At 51.7% G+C, this 15,805-nt stretch overlaps 1 protein-coding gene across 1 annotated transcript; it reads left to right on the forward strand.

Moving 5' to 3' along the window:
- The first annotated feature begins 236 nt into the window (after positions 1 to 236).
- On the forward strand, positions 237 to 15,589 carry LOC119395129 (uncharacterized). The gene is made up of 2 exons (XM_037662416.1): positions 237 to 2,117; positions 15,407 to 15,589. Exons 1-2 carry the CDS (start codon positions 237 to 239, stop codon positions 15,587 to 15,589), a joined length of 2,064 nt encoding a protein of 687 aa, XP_037518344.1.
- The last annotated feature ends 216 nt before the right edge of the window (positions 15,590 to 15,805 follow it).

Here is a 15,805-nt window from a genome sequence, read left to right on the forward strand (position 1 = left end):
ATCAGGGCAGTGTTACAGAAGCTAAACACTAAATCGGCGCCCGGGCCCGACGGTATCACGAACAAAACACTCGGGAATCTCGACGATAAATCCATAACGAAACTCACGGAGTACGTCAACGCGTGCTGGGAGACCGGGCGGCTACCACAACAATGGAAGACTGCGCACATCGTGCTGATACCGAAGCCGGGTAAGCGACTGCAGCTAGAGAACCTCAGACCGATCTCGCTGACTTCATGCCTGGGAAAGGTATTGGAGCACGTGGTCCTCACAAGGCTGACCAACTACCTCGAGGACAGCAACCTGCTTCCCCACACGATGTTGGGGTTCAGGCGAAACTTCTCTACGCAGGACGCGATGCTACAGATAAACACCAGGTGATTGAAAGCCCAACCAGGTCCACCAAGGCCATACTTGGCCTGGACCTGAAGAAGGCCTTTGATAACGTAACGCACGCAACCGTACTGGCCAAAATGCAGGAACTCGGCCTCGGCGAACGAACGTACAACTACGTTCGAGATTTTCTCACGAATAGAAAGGCCAAGCTCACTTTCGGGGAGCTTACTTCCGAGAAAATAGAGTTGGGTAGCGCCGGTACACCACAGGGATCGGTCATATCGCCCATGCTTTTTAACATAGCTCTCGTGGGGTTGCCAGCCAAGTTACAAGAAATCGAAGGGCTCAATCACAGCCTTTACGCCGACGACATTACGTTGTGGGTTACGGAGGGCTGTGACGGGCACATAGAACAGAGGTTACAGCGTGCGATCGAGACTGTTGAGCAATACTTAAAGAACACCGGCCTGAGCTGCTCAGCGGAAAAATCTGAACATTTAGTTTACAAACCCACGCGAAGAGGCCGCAAGCCGAAAGGCTCGATGAATGATAAGGATCCCAGTAGCGAGATACGATTAAGCACGTCCGGCGGGCGACCCGTGCCCAGGGTAGATAACATACGCGTTTTGGGATTACACATCGCGGCAAACGGCCACAACGGCGAGACCATCAGAAGACTGGAAGGCGCGGTCGCTCAGACCATCAGGTTACTGAGACGCACAGCCAACCGACACAGCGGGATGAAAGAGAGCAATATGATCAGACTAGTTCAGGCCTTCGTAATGAGCCGAATAACGTACGTGGCACCCTACCTCAAGTGGCAGGTCACGGAGAAGACAAAGATGGAAGGCTTAATCAGGAAGGCTTACAAACAGGCAATAGAGCTACCGATCAACAGGAGCACGAGAAAGTTACTAGATCTGGGTCTACACAACACGCTGGGAGAATTGATAGAGGCACAGAACATCGCGCAGTACGAACGCCTTTCCAAGAGCCCGACGGGCAGATACATACTAAAGAGGTTAGGAATAGGGTATCACGCTCAGCATGGTGTCAAACTCGACGTACCAAGCAACGTCAGGGATAAATTGGTCGTTCTTCCCTTTCCGAAGAACATGCATCCCGAATACCACAGGGGTCGGAGGGAAAAGAGAGCACAGGACATACAGAAGAAGTATGGCAACTGTAGAGATGCGGTGTTCGTGGACGCGGCCAGATACGCACGCAGGCGCGGCTTCGTGGCCGCGGTAATAGATCATGACAACGCTTGCACGACAAGCGTCACGGTACGCACTGAGCACGTAGAGACAGCGGAGGAAGTGGCTATCGAGCTCGCGGTGGCCACCACCGCGGCCGAAGTGGTAATTAGCGACTCCCAGACCGCAGTCCGCAACTTTTCCAACGGCCGCGTCTCCTCCGAGGCGTTACGAATTCTGCTTGCGGGCAAAACCGAGAATAGGGACGTTTACATCTTATGGGCACCCGCACACACCACTTCGCTCGCCGGCAACGAGGAGGCGCGCGGGGCGGCTCGAGGGCTTACGGACCAAGCCGCCACCGTCAACATCGCCGCCGCCTCGGCCGCGACGTCGGGCGGGGAGTGGGAGGATCGCCTCACTAGTTTTCGAGACATAACACAACATTACAGATTGGCCAGGTGCAAATTTCCGCCACCACACCAAAAACTGAACAAGAAGCAGGCGGTCACGTGGCGACAGCTGCAGACCAGAACGTTTCCGAGCCCAGCGATCTTGAATCTCTGTTACCCAGAACTTTATTCGGCAAGATGCAAGTTTTGCGAGGCCAGGGCTACCCTGGAACACATGTTATGGGAGTGTGACAGAGGTGGGGTTCTAGACGGAGACGCAGCCTCGAACCGAACGCGCTGGGAGACTGGACTGTTCAGCTTCGCCCTCGAGGACCAACTCTGGGCCGTCCAGCGGGCCGAGGCAGCCGCCAGAGCTCAAGAGCTCGTGGCCGACGCCTAGGTGGGGATATTAGCCCAAATCCCCGAAGAACTCGCCGGACCTCCTTTTTTTAATAAAGTTGCTCTCTCTCTCATGTCATGCAGCGCAGCTTTGCAGCTCAAGCTGAAAGGCTTTTGCGTGCTGGGTACCCAGCTATCCTACTAGCATGTATAACTGAAAAGCTATTGAAACAGATAAAGAAAGACTGCAACTCCGAGGCTCAGCCGGATTCTAACGACCGAAAAAGACCCGTAGATTTACCCTACGTGCATGACATTTCCCACCGACTAAAAAAGATAGGCGAGAAATTTTGCGTGAAAGTGGTGTTTTCGGCGTCGGATAAGTTACAGCGGCTTTGCAAAGCAGTCAATCCCCTCAAATGACGCGCCACTGTTTGCTCAAACAAGCACAAAACCCGCTTTATGCCATGTGAAGCGGGTGTTGTTTACTCGATACCACTCTCATGTGGGACGAGGTATATCGGCCAAACGGGGCGCTGCCCTAATGAAAGTCTTAAAGAGCACAATTAAATGTTCACAAAGGAATCCAGGGACGCATTGGAATTCACTGCCGTGATTCTGGATATTTCCCTTTGTTTGATGAATCTGAAGTGGTAAAAAAGCACCCGTCACAAATCACGCGAGAAATAAGAGAAGCGCATTGTATAGCAAGAGCTGGTATCACATATATCAGTGCCCCTTCGTTGGCTTTATCTGAAGATGAAGTGGCCTTCCTTAATCAGGCGAACTGTCTATGAATCCTTGGTCTGTGACGTTCCGATGTTGTGTATATTCTTGTAGTTACGCTAGGGTGCTTTTTGTTTGCTTGGGCAAGTCTAAATATTTGATGCATTTTGACAATAAAGCTCAGTTGGAAGTTCGCGCCCTGTCCTCTTGTGTCGGCCATCTCGGCCATTTCTTCTTTCCCCGTAATGCACTATACCAATAATAATAATATATGCTGGGGTTTAACGTCCCCAAACCATGCATGATATAATCACGTGGTCGTGACGTCGTCGAAGGCAGCAGGCGACGTGTCCAAGAAGAAATTTTTTATTTGGCCGAACTTGTGGCCTTGACACGAAAAGTCAAACCACAGCAATACACACTGCACACTGATAGCGGCGAACAGAGCGTCGGCTGTCGATAAAGTGCCCTGCGGTAAGGCGCGTCGGTATTTATACATGCAGCATCGAATATTCCAGCCTTATCGCTGGTGGCCGCGTTAGTTCGAGAATAATCTCAACTGTTCGCGTTTGCGAGCTCAAGCTTATAAGAAGCTTCTAAGATAATCTGGAAGGTTCCCAGACATTAGGGCGCGGCTTGCGCAAGGCGGCGGCTACGCGTGTAACGGACTAATAGTAACATAAAAATGACAAAAATAAGCGCGCGTGGCATTGCCCCGCTCTGAAAAAGCATTGTCCCGATGCTCGTAACAGAACATGGAAGGGGGGAAAAGTGCATACACATATATATTACAATAACAAAGCAAAAAGTAGAGTCCACGGGTTCGCTAACGTGTAAAAAACGGCTTAAGGCGCACGACATGGACGACTTCAGGTCGTGCGCGGCGCCGCTGAGAGTTCGTGATGCCGTCTGGGATGACCTCGTAGTCTAGAGCGCCGAGACGTCGAAGAACCTTGTATGGCCCGAAGTATCGCCGAAGAAGTTTTCACTAAGTCCACATCAGCGTATCGGCGTCTAGAGCCAAACACGGTCGCCAGGCTGGTATGCCACGTCGCGTCGTCGAAGATTGTAACGGCGGCACTCGGTTGTCTGCTGATTTTTGATGCGTAGGCGGGCGAGTTGTCGGGCTTCTTCGGCGCGCTGAAGGTAAACAGTAACCTCGAGGTTTTCTTCGTCGGGGACGTTGGGTAGCATGGCGTCGAACGTCGTTGCCGGGTTCCTTCCGTATACGAACTTGTATGGTGTCATCTGCGTCGTTTCTCGCACGGCCGTGTTGTATGCGAAGGTGACGTACGGAAGGATGGCGTCCCACGTCTTGTGTGCGACGTCGACGTACATGGCCAGCTTGCGGCGATGGTCTTATTTACACGCCCAGTGAGGCCATTGGTCTGTGGGTGGTAAGCTGTGGTCCGGCGCTGACTTGTTTCGCTGTATTTCAAAATCGCCTGAGTAAGGTCAGCAGTAAAGGCCGTAGCTCTGCCGGTGATGAGGACTTCTGGGGCACCATGAAGGAGGACGATGTTCTCAACGAAAACCCTTGCTACCTCGGCGGCACTGCCTTTGGGCAGGGTCCTTGTTTCGGCGTAGCGGGTGAGGTAGCCGGTAGCTACGACGATCCACTTGTTTCCGACAGTTGACGTCGGGAAAGGCCTCAGTAAGTCCATACCTATTTGCTGGAACGGTCCGCGAGGTGGTTTGATGGGCTGCAGAAGTCCTGCTGGCCTTTTCAGCGGTGTCTTGCATCGCTGATAGTCCCGGCATGTCCTCACGTAGCGAGCAACGTCGGCGGTAAGGCGTGGCCAGTTGTACTTTTCTTGTATCCTCGCGAGAGCCTGAAGAACTGGTCGCAGTGCCGATGGTACGATAAGGTAGTTGGCCCGGGCCGGAGAGCATTTCTTTACGAGGACGTAGTTTTTCAAGAAACATGACGCCAATCCTCGCCTAAATACTTTCGGAACAAGTCTTAGGCTCCACCGTGTGAGGCGACCTGAAGGTACTTTCAAGTTAGCTAGCCAACACAAGGCGTGGTGGTCGCTCACAACTTTGAAGGGCCTGCGTAGATCTAGGGGTGAAACTTGGATGTAGCCCAGATGATGGCAAGACACTCCTTTTCTGTTGTGGAATACGCCTTGGATAGCAAACAGCTAGCATAACTGACAACCCTTTCCAGTCCGTCAGTTCTCTGCAAAAGGACGGCGCCAAGTACTACGCCTTTTGCTTCGGTGTGGATTTCCGTATCGGCGTATTCGTCGAAATGCGCGAGTATCGGAGGCGTCTGCAGGCGTCGTTTCAGTTCTTGAAATGCCTCGACTTGCGCCGTTTCCCACTTGAATTCCACGTCGGTCTTCGTGATGTGAGTTAGTGGCTCAGCGATCCGTGAAAATTCCTTGACGAAGCGTCTGTAACAGGCGCAGAAGCCGAGGAATCGGCGTACGGTTTTCTTGTTGGTGGGCGGCGGGAAGACAGCGATGGCAGCTGTTTTCCGTGGGTCGGGCAGAACTCCAGACTTGCCGATGACGTGGCCCGAGAACAAGAGCTCCTCGTACGTGAAGCGGCACTTTTCTGGCTTCAGGTTGAGTTCGGAGGTCTTGATTGCTTGAAGTATAGCTCCAAGGCGCCTGGAAGTGTTCGTCAAAGTCTGAGGCAAACACAACGACGTCGTCCAAGTACACAAGGCACGTCTGCCACTTCAAGCCAGCCAGCACTGTATCCATAACGCGCTGGAAAGTCGCAGGTTCCGAGCAAAGACTAAAAGGCATGACCTAGAACTACAAAAGGCAGTCGGGTGTTAAAAAGGCAGCCTTTTCTCAGTCTCTCTCGTCGACTTCAATTTGGCAGTAGCCGGTCTTGAGGTCAATCGACGAAAAGTACTTCGCGTTGTGGAGTCGATCCAGGGCGTCGTCTATCCGTGGGAGAGGGTACACGTCCTTCTTTTTTATTTTGTTCAGGCGACGATTATCGACGCAGAAACGAAGGGTCCCATCCTTCTTCACCACTAGCACCATGGTAGACGCCCACGGACTCCTGGACGGCTGGGTGATGTCGTAGCCTAGCATTTCGTCGACTTGTTCCTTAACGGCCTCCCGTTCCCGCATCGCAACTCGGTAGGGACTCTGATGGAGTGGTCGAGCATTATTTTTTGTTATGATGCGGTGCATAGCAAGGGGCGTTTGCCGGACCCGTGATGACGACGAGAAACAGTCCTTGTATTCCTGCAGAAGGCATCGAAACGGGCGCTGTTGGCGAGCGGGAAGAGTTGGGTTTACGTGGAAGGGTGGCTCAGGTATTGGGGTCGTCGTCGTACCTTCGTCAGAATCTGAAAAGGCAACCGCATCGCTGACGGCCAAGATTTGTTTGATGTATGCGATCGTCGTGCCCCTGCTGAGGTGCCTGTATTCTTGGCTGATGTTCGTAGGTATCACGCTTCCTTTTTCTTTATGCAACCCAGCAGTGCCTCTTGCGACGCAAATGTCACGGTCTAGCAGCAAACGCTGATTGCTCTCGATGACACCTTCAATGTCTTCAGCTTTTTCGGCACTGACGGGAATTATGACGCTGGTGCGAGGTGGAATGGTGACTTGATCTTCGAGCACGTTCAGGCCACGTTGGCACGGATTCGTATCCGGCGGTGTCGTTTTGTTCGACGATAGAGTTATCGACTTGGTTCTTAAGTCGATGACGGTGCGGCGATGGTTTAAGAAGTTCATTCCAAGCGTGACATCCCTGGAGCAGTGTTGCAAGATTAGAAAGCTCGCAGGATACGTGCGATTATTGAGTGTGACTCTTGCTGTGCAGACTCCAGACGGCGTTATTAGATGGCCTCCAGCGGTACGGATTTCGATGCCTTCCCAATCAGTCTTAACTTTCATCAACTTCGTGGCGAACGGTCCACTGGTGACAGAATAGTCGGCTCCGGTGTCGACGAGAGCTGTGACGTTGTGGCCGTCGATAAAAACGTCGAGGTCGCTAGTTCATCGTCTTGCACTGCAGCAAGGTCGTGGCGTTGAGTCACGGCTACGTCAGTTTGTTCCGCTGCTTCCTCGTTGCGTCGTCAGGTCTTCTTCGGGCCCCGAAGTTTCGACGTCAGGGCTGCGTTCGGCTTGCGGCGTGTTCTTTAGATTTCGTCGCGGCGTCGTCCTCAGCGGCAGAGGATCTTCGGTATTTGGTCGTACAGGAACCGCACCTCCATCGGTTGCTTCCCTTAGTTTTTCGGATACGGGCTAGGTGAGCGGCCCCGAGTTGGGCCAGTGTATGGTCGGCTTTCGGGAGAGACATAGCGGCCCGGCGATGGCGAACGGGAAGGTTGTCGGGGTGTTCACTGTGCTCCTGCGAGGTAGTCGGCGATGTCACGTGGCCGTTCACCGCGTTCTGGAAGTGGCGCGTTGATGGCAAATCTACGCAGGCTCATCTCACTGTAACGGCAGCGGCGGTAGGTATGTCCAGCCTCTCCGCAGTGGTAGCAGAGTGGGCGGTGGTCGGGGGCACGCCAGATGTCAGTCTTCCTCGGGGTGTAGCGCTGGTCGGCAGGCGGACGGTAGGGTGTCAGTGGAGGCGGCGGCGTCTGGCGACGGTACAGCGGCGGTGTGGCGTCTTGGCGTGGGCGTGGAGGGAGAGCATGACGGCGAGCTGCAGCTGCCAGCTGAGGCGCGCGCAGTGATTGCTCGAACTCCTGGCACATGACGTCGCGATGGAATCTACTTGAGGTAGCAATGAAGGTAGAATTTTTCGCAGCTCCTCTTGCACGATTTCTCGGATCATCTCACGCGGCGCTTGAACGTTGGCGTAGCTTGTGGCCAAGAAGCTGCGGTTGTATTGCCGCATTCGCATCTCAAGTGTTTTCTCGATTGTCGAAGACTCCGAAACAAATTCAGCGACCGTCTTCGGCGAGTTTCTTATCAATCCAGCGAACAGTTCTTGTTTGACACCCCACATGAGGAACCTGACTTTCTTCTCTTCGGGCATGCTTGCGGTCGGCGTGTCGAAACAGGCGATTCGTCTCTTCCGTGTCGATGGCAATGTTTACGTTGGGAAGCTGCACACGGGTCTCCAGCATAGCTGCGGCCCGTTCCTTGCGGACACGCTCGTGCACGTGCTCAGGAACGTCGTCCGAAAGAGATCCCATGTCTGTAGCGCGGATTCCCGCTTCTCGAACCACGTGCTCGCGTCGTCTTCTAGGTAGAAGTAGACGTGACGCAGTTTTTCTCCGGAGTCCCATTTGTTGAAGCTGGCGACTCGGTTGTACGTCTCCAGCCAGCTTTCGGGGTCTTCACTCGATGATCCACGGAAAGTCGGTGGCTCCCTGGGTTGCTGCATCACTACTGTCGCGGGTGACATAGCGGCGGTCATCGTCGCTGTTTTGTTCGTCGCCGTGGTTTCTCGCTTCTAGGGTAGGAGTCCGTATTCGGGTTGCAAGCCTTGTAGCCTGCGGCTAGCTCGCTGTTGCGAAAAGTCAAACTACAGCAATACACACTGTAGACTGATAACGGCGAATAGAGCGTCGGCCGTCGATGAACTGCCCTGCGGTAAGGCGCGTCGGTATTTATACATGCAGCATGGAACATTCGAGCCTTATCGCTGGTGGCCACGTTAGTTCGAGAATAACCTAAACGGTTCGCGTTTGCGCGCAGAAGCTCATAAGAAGCTTCTAAGATAATCTCAAGGTTCCCAGACGTTAGGGCGAGGCTTGCGCAAGGCGGCGACTACGCGTGTAAGGGTCTAGTAGTAACATAAAAATGACAAAAAGAAACGCGCGCGGCAATATGATTATGAGGGACGCCGTAGGGGAGGGCTCCGGAAATTTCGATCACCCGGGGTTCTTAAACGTGCACCTAAATCTAGGTACACGGGCCTCAAATATTTTTGCCTCAATCGAAAATGCAGCCGCTGCGGCGGGGATTCGATACCGCGACCTTCGGGTCAGCAGTGGAGCGCCATAATCGCTAGACGACCGTTGCGGGGCGATGCGCTGTACCAGTTCAAGCACCTTGGTATTCACTGTGCGGTTGTAAAGCGTCATAGAGACCAGCTCCCACGAGAAATTCTGGAGGCTTTGGAAATGGCTATGTGGGCAGCGTGTGCGTGAGAGGCCTTCAATTGCCTTGTCAGGTAAAGAAATTGATTATCTTTCGGATGGCTGTATACGCAATGAGCATGGTTTGCAGTGATGATGGTGATAGGTCGTTTATATTATCTTTGTTTATCATTTTTATGTACGTTCTTTCTTTTCGTTTTGGACTGCGCATATATATATTGCACGGTGTTGACGAATAAACATTTGTTGTAAGTAACATTATTAAACTTAGCGCAAAATAACACGGAAAAAGTGAGTTGTAAGTAAGCGCTATAGTTTGTGTCTTCCCTTTTCTGGTGCTCCGTCTTTCGCGCCGTTTTCTTTCCGCTATGTTGCGGGAGTATTGCTTTTATATACTCGCCTCGATACCGTGGCTTGAAAGGGCGCTTCTGAGGCCGTAATGCTTTATTAACCCACCATCATAGTACGCGCTTTTACGCAGTACATATTTTCACGTGGCCCTGACGGTGAAGAATTCAGTAGTCGGTGGGCTCAAGACGAAACTTTTATTTGGGCGAACTTGTGCCCGGAAAATGAAAAATGGTACAAGCAACACACGCTGTACACTGCTAGCGGCCAACAGAGCGTCGCCCGTCGGTAATCTGATCTGCGGTTAGGCGCATGGGCATTTATACATGCGGCATCGGACATTCAAGTCTTGTCGCTCGTGGCCGACTAGCTCCAGAATAAACTCAACTGTTCGGCTTTGCGCGCTCAAGCCCATCAGACGATTCCAAAGTAATCTGGAAGGTTCCCAGACATTCGGGCGCGGTTTGCGAAAGGCAATGGCTATGCGTGTAACGGACCGGTTACATAGAAACACATAAAAAAGTGCGCTGGCATTGCCCCCCTTCAGAAAGCATCTTCCCGATGCTTATAACAGAACACGGAAGTGAAAAAAAAATGCATACACGAAATAAGAACAATAATAACGCGAAAAAATAACACAAACACCTTTTAATAATACAATAGAGCGAAAAACTATCTACATAAAATTACAAACTTAAAAAAGGTCCACTACACGTTGAATACTTCTAACGACACACAAAATGCAAGATCAAAGAATGAACGTAAGCAGCATAGTTCGAACGCGGATGAGCGGGGAAGCGGTGGCAGAAATGGTGGTTAGTCTCACCAGAACGTTGAGGGCTTGGCCGACGCTTGCGCAACAGAACGCGGTGCCTCTAGCTTGTGTAGTGGACGCGGACTGACTGGTTAGGAAGAAGGAACGTTGGCTGCTGGCCGACACGATGAGAAGCCAGGACAAACCACGGGCGGACAGGAAAGACACGCGCGTGCGTTCCGTCTTACGGCCTTCGCAATCGAGTTCAACACAATGGTAACGTTTCTTCTCGGTTAGCGCCACTGCTCACTGCGGGGGGCGCAGCGACGCCGTCGTTACTGTCGCAGTAATAGGCGTTCTAACGCGATAGCGTTAAAACGTTTCGCAGAAATTCCGGTGTCGGCGTCGGCGTCGTTCTTTGTGAGCGAAAAATCGTCCGTGACCGAAAAATTGAGAAAGATGCAAATAAAATTAACAACAAAAATATTCGGTCCCACCATAAAGCAGCTGTCCTACCACAAAGCCGTGATCTTACTTGCAACTGCTTCGGAAAAAAAAACACTACATAAATGCCATGTAGTGGAAGGAGTCTCCATAACGCAGTTATTGTTGCATGGCAGAAGCGCACAATCACACAAGGCGACGCTCAACTGCATCAACTGTTTCAGTTCTATTTTCGAGTGTGAAAAACTTCGAAGTACACATGCATGTGAAGACCAACTTCACATCTTTCGCACTCCCATCGGCTCTCGGACTTCTTCCCGAGCGCCTTGCAAACTAAGCACAGCCTTGAGGGATTCTTCTTTATTTTGTTCGGCAGGTGTCACGACGAAAATCGGCCCACTCGGCGATTTGTATATATAGGCTCATTGGCGAGGCCATCAAACTACGTTTTTTTTTTTGTGCGACGCCATGCTTCAGAAAGCCAGGATAGTGCACCCATCGCCACTAAAAACACACACACACACACACAAACTTACAAATAGCTCCGAAAATGGACAATTTTTTTAGCAACACAATCCCGGTACTTGCCTAGCGTTTAGCATAGATGTAGAAGATCTTTATTATTTCTTGCCGCACGCACAGCTAATAAATCTTGTCATAGACTGCATCAAGGGGCAAACGGGTGAGTTAGGCTTCGTCGAAAACGGTAAAATTCCGGCTTCTAGCTTCTTAGAGCTCTTCGATTTTTACTTCAAATCCACGTTTGTTGCGTGACATGGAAAGACGGTTATCCAATGGGCAGGAGTTTGCATAGGCTCCTGCGTAGCCCCCCGTTTTGAGCAACATATTCCTGAGTTTCGTGGACAACTACGAGGGTTGTACCAAAAGTAAGGTTCGCACTGAGCTACAGCCTCGAGGGAAGGTGCTAAGCTAAATCCGACAACAGTGCCGTGCGCAGTTGTTCCCCCTCTCTCGAGCCCTCCCGTCCGCAATCAACAGTGAGCTGCTCAAAGATCGGAGGGTCACTGTCCGTGAACTTGTTTAACGCATTCCTGGAGCTTCCCACGGCACAAATGAAAGAACCTCTTCCTCAAGGTAAAGGAACACTTAGGTGGCAAGCGCTTTAAGAGCGACGATGAAGTCCGAGCAGAGGTCACACGCTTCCTCAACGGGTTAGCGGGATACATCTTCGACTTAGGAATACAAAAGCTGGAGCACCGTCTTGAAAATTGTGTCGAAAACAAGGGAGACTATGCTGAAAAATAGACAAAAGTGTAAGCTTTTCAATAAATTAATAACAATAAACAATGTTTTCCCTTTGTAAAAAATATGGGAACCTTACTTTCCGTACAACCCTCGTATGTCCATCTATCGGAAAACATATCAAACTAGCAGGAAACATTAGATAATGTGCTGCCACCTGTGAGACATTGTGAAAAACATGTCTCGGCTACAGCAGAACCTATATGGTTCCGCCGTTCTAGCACAAGGAAGTGCTTCAGATCGAAAACCTGCACCATTACTATAGATACGTCGCGCGCGCGCGCGTGTGTCTGTGTGCGAGTGCGTGTGTGTGTAACAACACACATTAATAAGTACGCACTTAGTGGGTTAATTGCGCACTAGGGGGCCGGATTTCACTATCGCGTTAAACTCTTAAAGGTGAAGCTTAAGAGTCCCCCCAATTTTTCTTTTTGTTTGCTGCTCGCCGAGAACATGGAGGCAAAAAGAAAAAAGAAAAACGCGAGCGCACACTCGCGTCTTCTTTTGCATGGACCGAAGTCACAAACGCAAGGGCAGGGGCGCAGCGACAACACGGTGCTGCGGCAGGAGGTGTAAACAGACGCATTTCGAAGGCCGTAAAACGGAACGCGCGCGTATTTCCGGTTCGGCCGTGGGCAAACATGGCCAGCAACTGGACGCACACTGCACTGCACTGGACGCACAAATCACTGCACATCGAAGCTCTCGTGACAACGAAGATCAGCTACCACTCTGTTCCACGACCAAGCGGGGAGGGTGTCAACTTGAGCTTGTTGGCATAGCTTCATCTTCGGAAACAGCGCGAGCACACGGGACAAGAAAGACAGACAGGACTTTGCGCTGGCTAACAACATGAGCGTTTATTTCGTGCGAACACATATATACGCTTCCTTGGAAATAGATAAACAAGAGAGGATGAGGGAAAGGGGAAGCCCTACGCCTGCGCCGTGACTAATGCATGAAAAAGCAAAGATCAATCACGGAGGTAATTAATCTCCTTGTTGGTTAGTGCGATGGACGGTGCGCTTACACATGATGGCCCGATGGAATGAATCGTGAACGCTTCATATATTTCCCGGGCGTGGCAGTCACGATACGGGTTTCGATCACGGGTTTCGATCAGACGCGTATCTTACGCAGATATCGTGACTGCCACGCCCGGGAAATATATGAAGCGTTCACGATTCATTCCATCGGGCCATCATGTGTAAGCGCACCGTCCATCGCACTAACCAACAAGGAGATTAATTACCTCCGTGATTGATCTTTGCTTTTTCATGCATTAGTCACGGCGCAGGCGTAGGGCTTCCCCTTTCCCTCATCCTCTCTTGTTTATCTATTTCCAAGGAAGCGTATATATGTGTTCGCACGAAATAAACGCTCATGTTGTTAGCCAGCGCAAAGTCCTGTCTGTCTTTCTTGTCCCGTGTGCTCGCGCTGTTTCCGAAGATGAGACCAAGCGGGGACTTTATCGTCAATCTCGAACGCCAAGGATATTACTTCTCAGACATCGATCAAGGTGAAAGCCCAAATGCTGTCGACGTTTTCATCGGCAGTGACTTTTTCTGGCCATTTGTCGTGGGAAACGTGCATAATTTGGAGAACGGGCTCAAAGCCATTGAGACAAACTTAGGCTGGACTCTACAACGATCAGTAGCCCCTTGTGATACCGTGACGCGTCACAGCGAGGCAGTTGTATTGAAAGGGATTGTTACCGACTGTAAGACTGCAATAGAGAACATTTAGGACTTGGAAATTATCGACACGAAATCCAAGGAACATAAGAAGGCCCAGGAGGAAAACACCGAAACGGACTTCCTCGAAGGCGCGTGCAAGCTGCAGTCAGAAGCCATCGAGATATTCTCAAGTGCATCCATGAATCCACACAAGCAGGCTTCGAACAACCCACGAATCCTTAGCACGCAATCTACGCAACCTCCAGAGGGACAACTCGAACAACTGAAAGGAGTACCGAAAGCCTTCGAACTGGTATGGCATCCAGACAGATACATATTGTCGTCTTGTCTGGGAAAAGCGGCGGAATTTCTTCAGCAAGGAAGTGCAAATAACCGACGCCATACTTTCACGCTATAGACGACGTCTCGCGTAGACGATCCTCTTCGCATGTTGAATTCTTTTGCAGTAAAATGAAGCAGAACACTGCAAAGCATAGCCCTTCTGACAATTTAACAGGACGCGCACCCGGCCATGAATCCGGCCTGGTCTGGCAGACAGGACCCAAATGGTTTACTTATGAAAAGCATGAATGGCCACCACACAGTATGCCGAACTCTACCGACCGTGTGACAGATTGGCTAGTACCACATGCCTCGAAGACGAAGCAGAAAAGCGTGTCCCAGGGAGCCTTGAGTGCAGAAGAAATAAAAGCCGGCGCATCATGGCTTCTGGGAGCATTGATCTAAAACAGGGGTCGGCAACGAGAGGCCCTCGAGGCACTTTTACGGGTCCCCGGCACAACGTCAGAACCCCCCTCCCCTCCCTTTGTGACTTCCTCTCTCGACTGTAAAGTTCCTATGTCGAGAAGGAGCTTCTTAGGTATTAAACAAACATGATTTCTATTCCAGTTTAAATAAACACAATTTATATTCCCGTTCTGAACGTTATTGTCAATTTCTTCTCTTTGCCATCCGGCCCCCGCCATTTCGGCTTCATGCAACTCGGCCCTCCGCCTCAAAAGTTTGCCGAGCCCTGATCTAAAGAATACCTGTCGGAGTTCAGAGTAATGCCACTTCTCAAATGAGAGACCTCGCCTAACAGAACTATGACGAGCCGTTAGCCCGAGCGAGAGAAGAAGACGAAGTTGTGCCTCAGCTGCTCCGCACGTTCGAGAAGAAGACGCCCGCAAGAACGACAGCGATTGTGGTTGCCCATCGGAGAGCAAGCAGCAATAAAATATGTGGGAAAGTGAACCCCGCACGTCTTCCCACAAGTGGTGACCCGGGCGTCGAACGGCAACGCGCCTCCTGCTCGTCCCTTCGCCAACGCACTGAGCGTCACGGCCGTCCCTGTTTCTTCGGTGACTACAGTAAAGACTTCAGCCCCGTTCATTCCGACTGACCATGGACACCAGACCCAACAGCGACACAACGCCGAATCCCACGGTACCCGACCCTGTCGTCGCTACTCTTAAGCTACCGGAGTTCTGGCAGGCGGACTCGGAACTTTGGTTTCTGAGTGTCGAACCACTCTTCCGACGACACCGGGTAACATGCAAACAGCGAGATACGACTATGTCATCGGTGCTTTGCCACCTGCTGTCATCGCCATCGTAAGAGACATTCTGCGCTCTCCGCCTCTTGACAACCCCTACGACACTCTTTAAAGCAGAGCTCATACGCCGGACAACCGAGTCTTAACAGCGTAGGCTGCCACAGCTACTCGCCGCGGAGGAACTCGGAGACCGAAAACCTACGGAGCTTCTGCGTCATATGCGACATCTCATCGGGGACATTTGGACGCATATATCCTACGAGAGCTCTTCCTACGGCGACTGCCGCAGCAGGTGCGGATGGTTTTGTGTGTGTCCTCCACCGAAACCCTGGACTCACTGGCGCAGATGACCGACAAGATTATTGATGTCGGTGCCCCGTCCATATCTGCAATCGACAGACGCGATTCTTCCCACTTTGCGCCGGTCCGCGATGACCGCTTGGACCCCCTCCTTCAAGCTAACGAGGAGCTGAACCGCAAAGTGAACCAGCTGGCCGCTGAACTGAGCTTGCTGAAAGCAGACCACTGACGCAATACCTCACGACAACGGCGCCAAGGCCACGATAGCTTGCCAAGTCTGCCTCGCAGCGTCTGCTGGTGCCACCACCGATACGGGGTACGAGCTCGTCAGTGCCAACAGCCATGCCAGTTTGCGGGAAACGCACGGGCCACGCACTGACGGCGGCCAGTGTTGCAGGGTCGAATACAGGCGCCTATTCCACGTCACGGACCGCGGTCCGAAGTT

The sequence above is a fragment of the Rhipicephalus sanguineus genome, chromosome 5 (assembly GCF_013339695.2).
Source record: "Rhipicephalus sanguineus isolate Rsan-2018 chromosome 5, BIME_Rsan_1.4, whole genome shotgun sequence".
Taxonomy (NCBI): Eukaryota; Metazoa; Arthropoda; class Arachnida; order Ixodida; family Ixodidae; genus Rhipicephalus; species Rhipicephalus sanguineus.

Bases quoted from the DNA above. Each gene is read 5' to 3' on its own strand.
- LOC119395129 (XM_037662416.1), top strand. From the start codon at position 237: ATGCCTGGGAAAGGTATTGGAGCACGTGGTCCTCACAAGGCTGACCAA. The intron at 2,118-15,406 runs GCAAGATGCAAG...TCACTGGCGCAG, and splicing joins GTTACCCAGAACTTTATTCG to ATGACCGACAAGATTATTGA.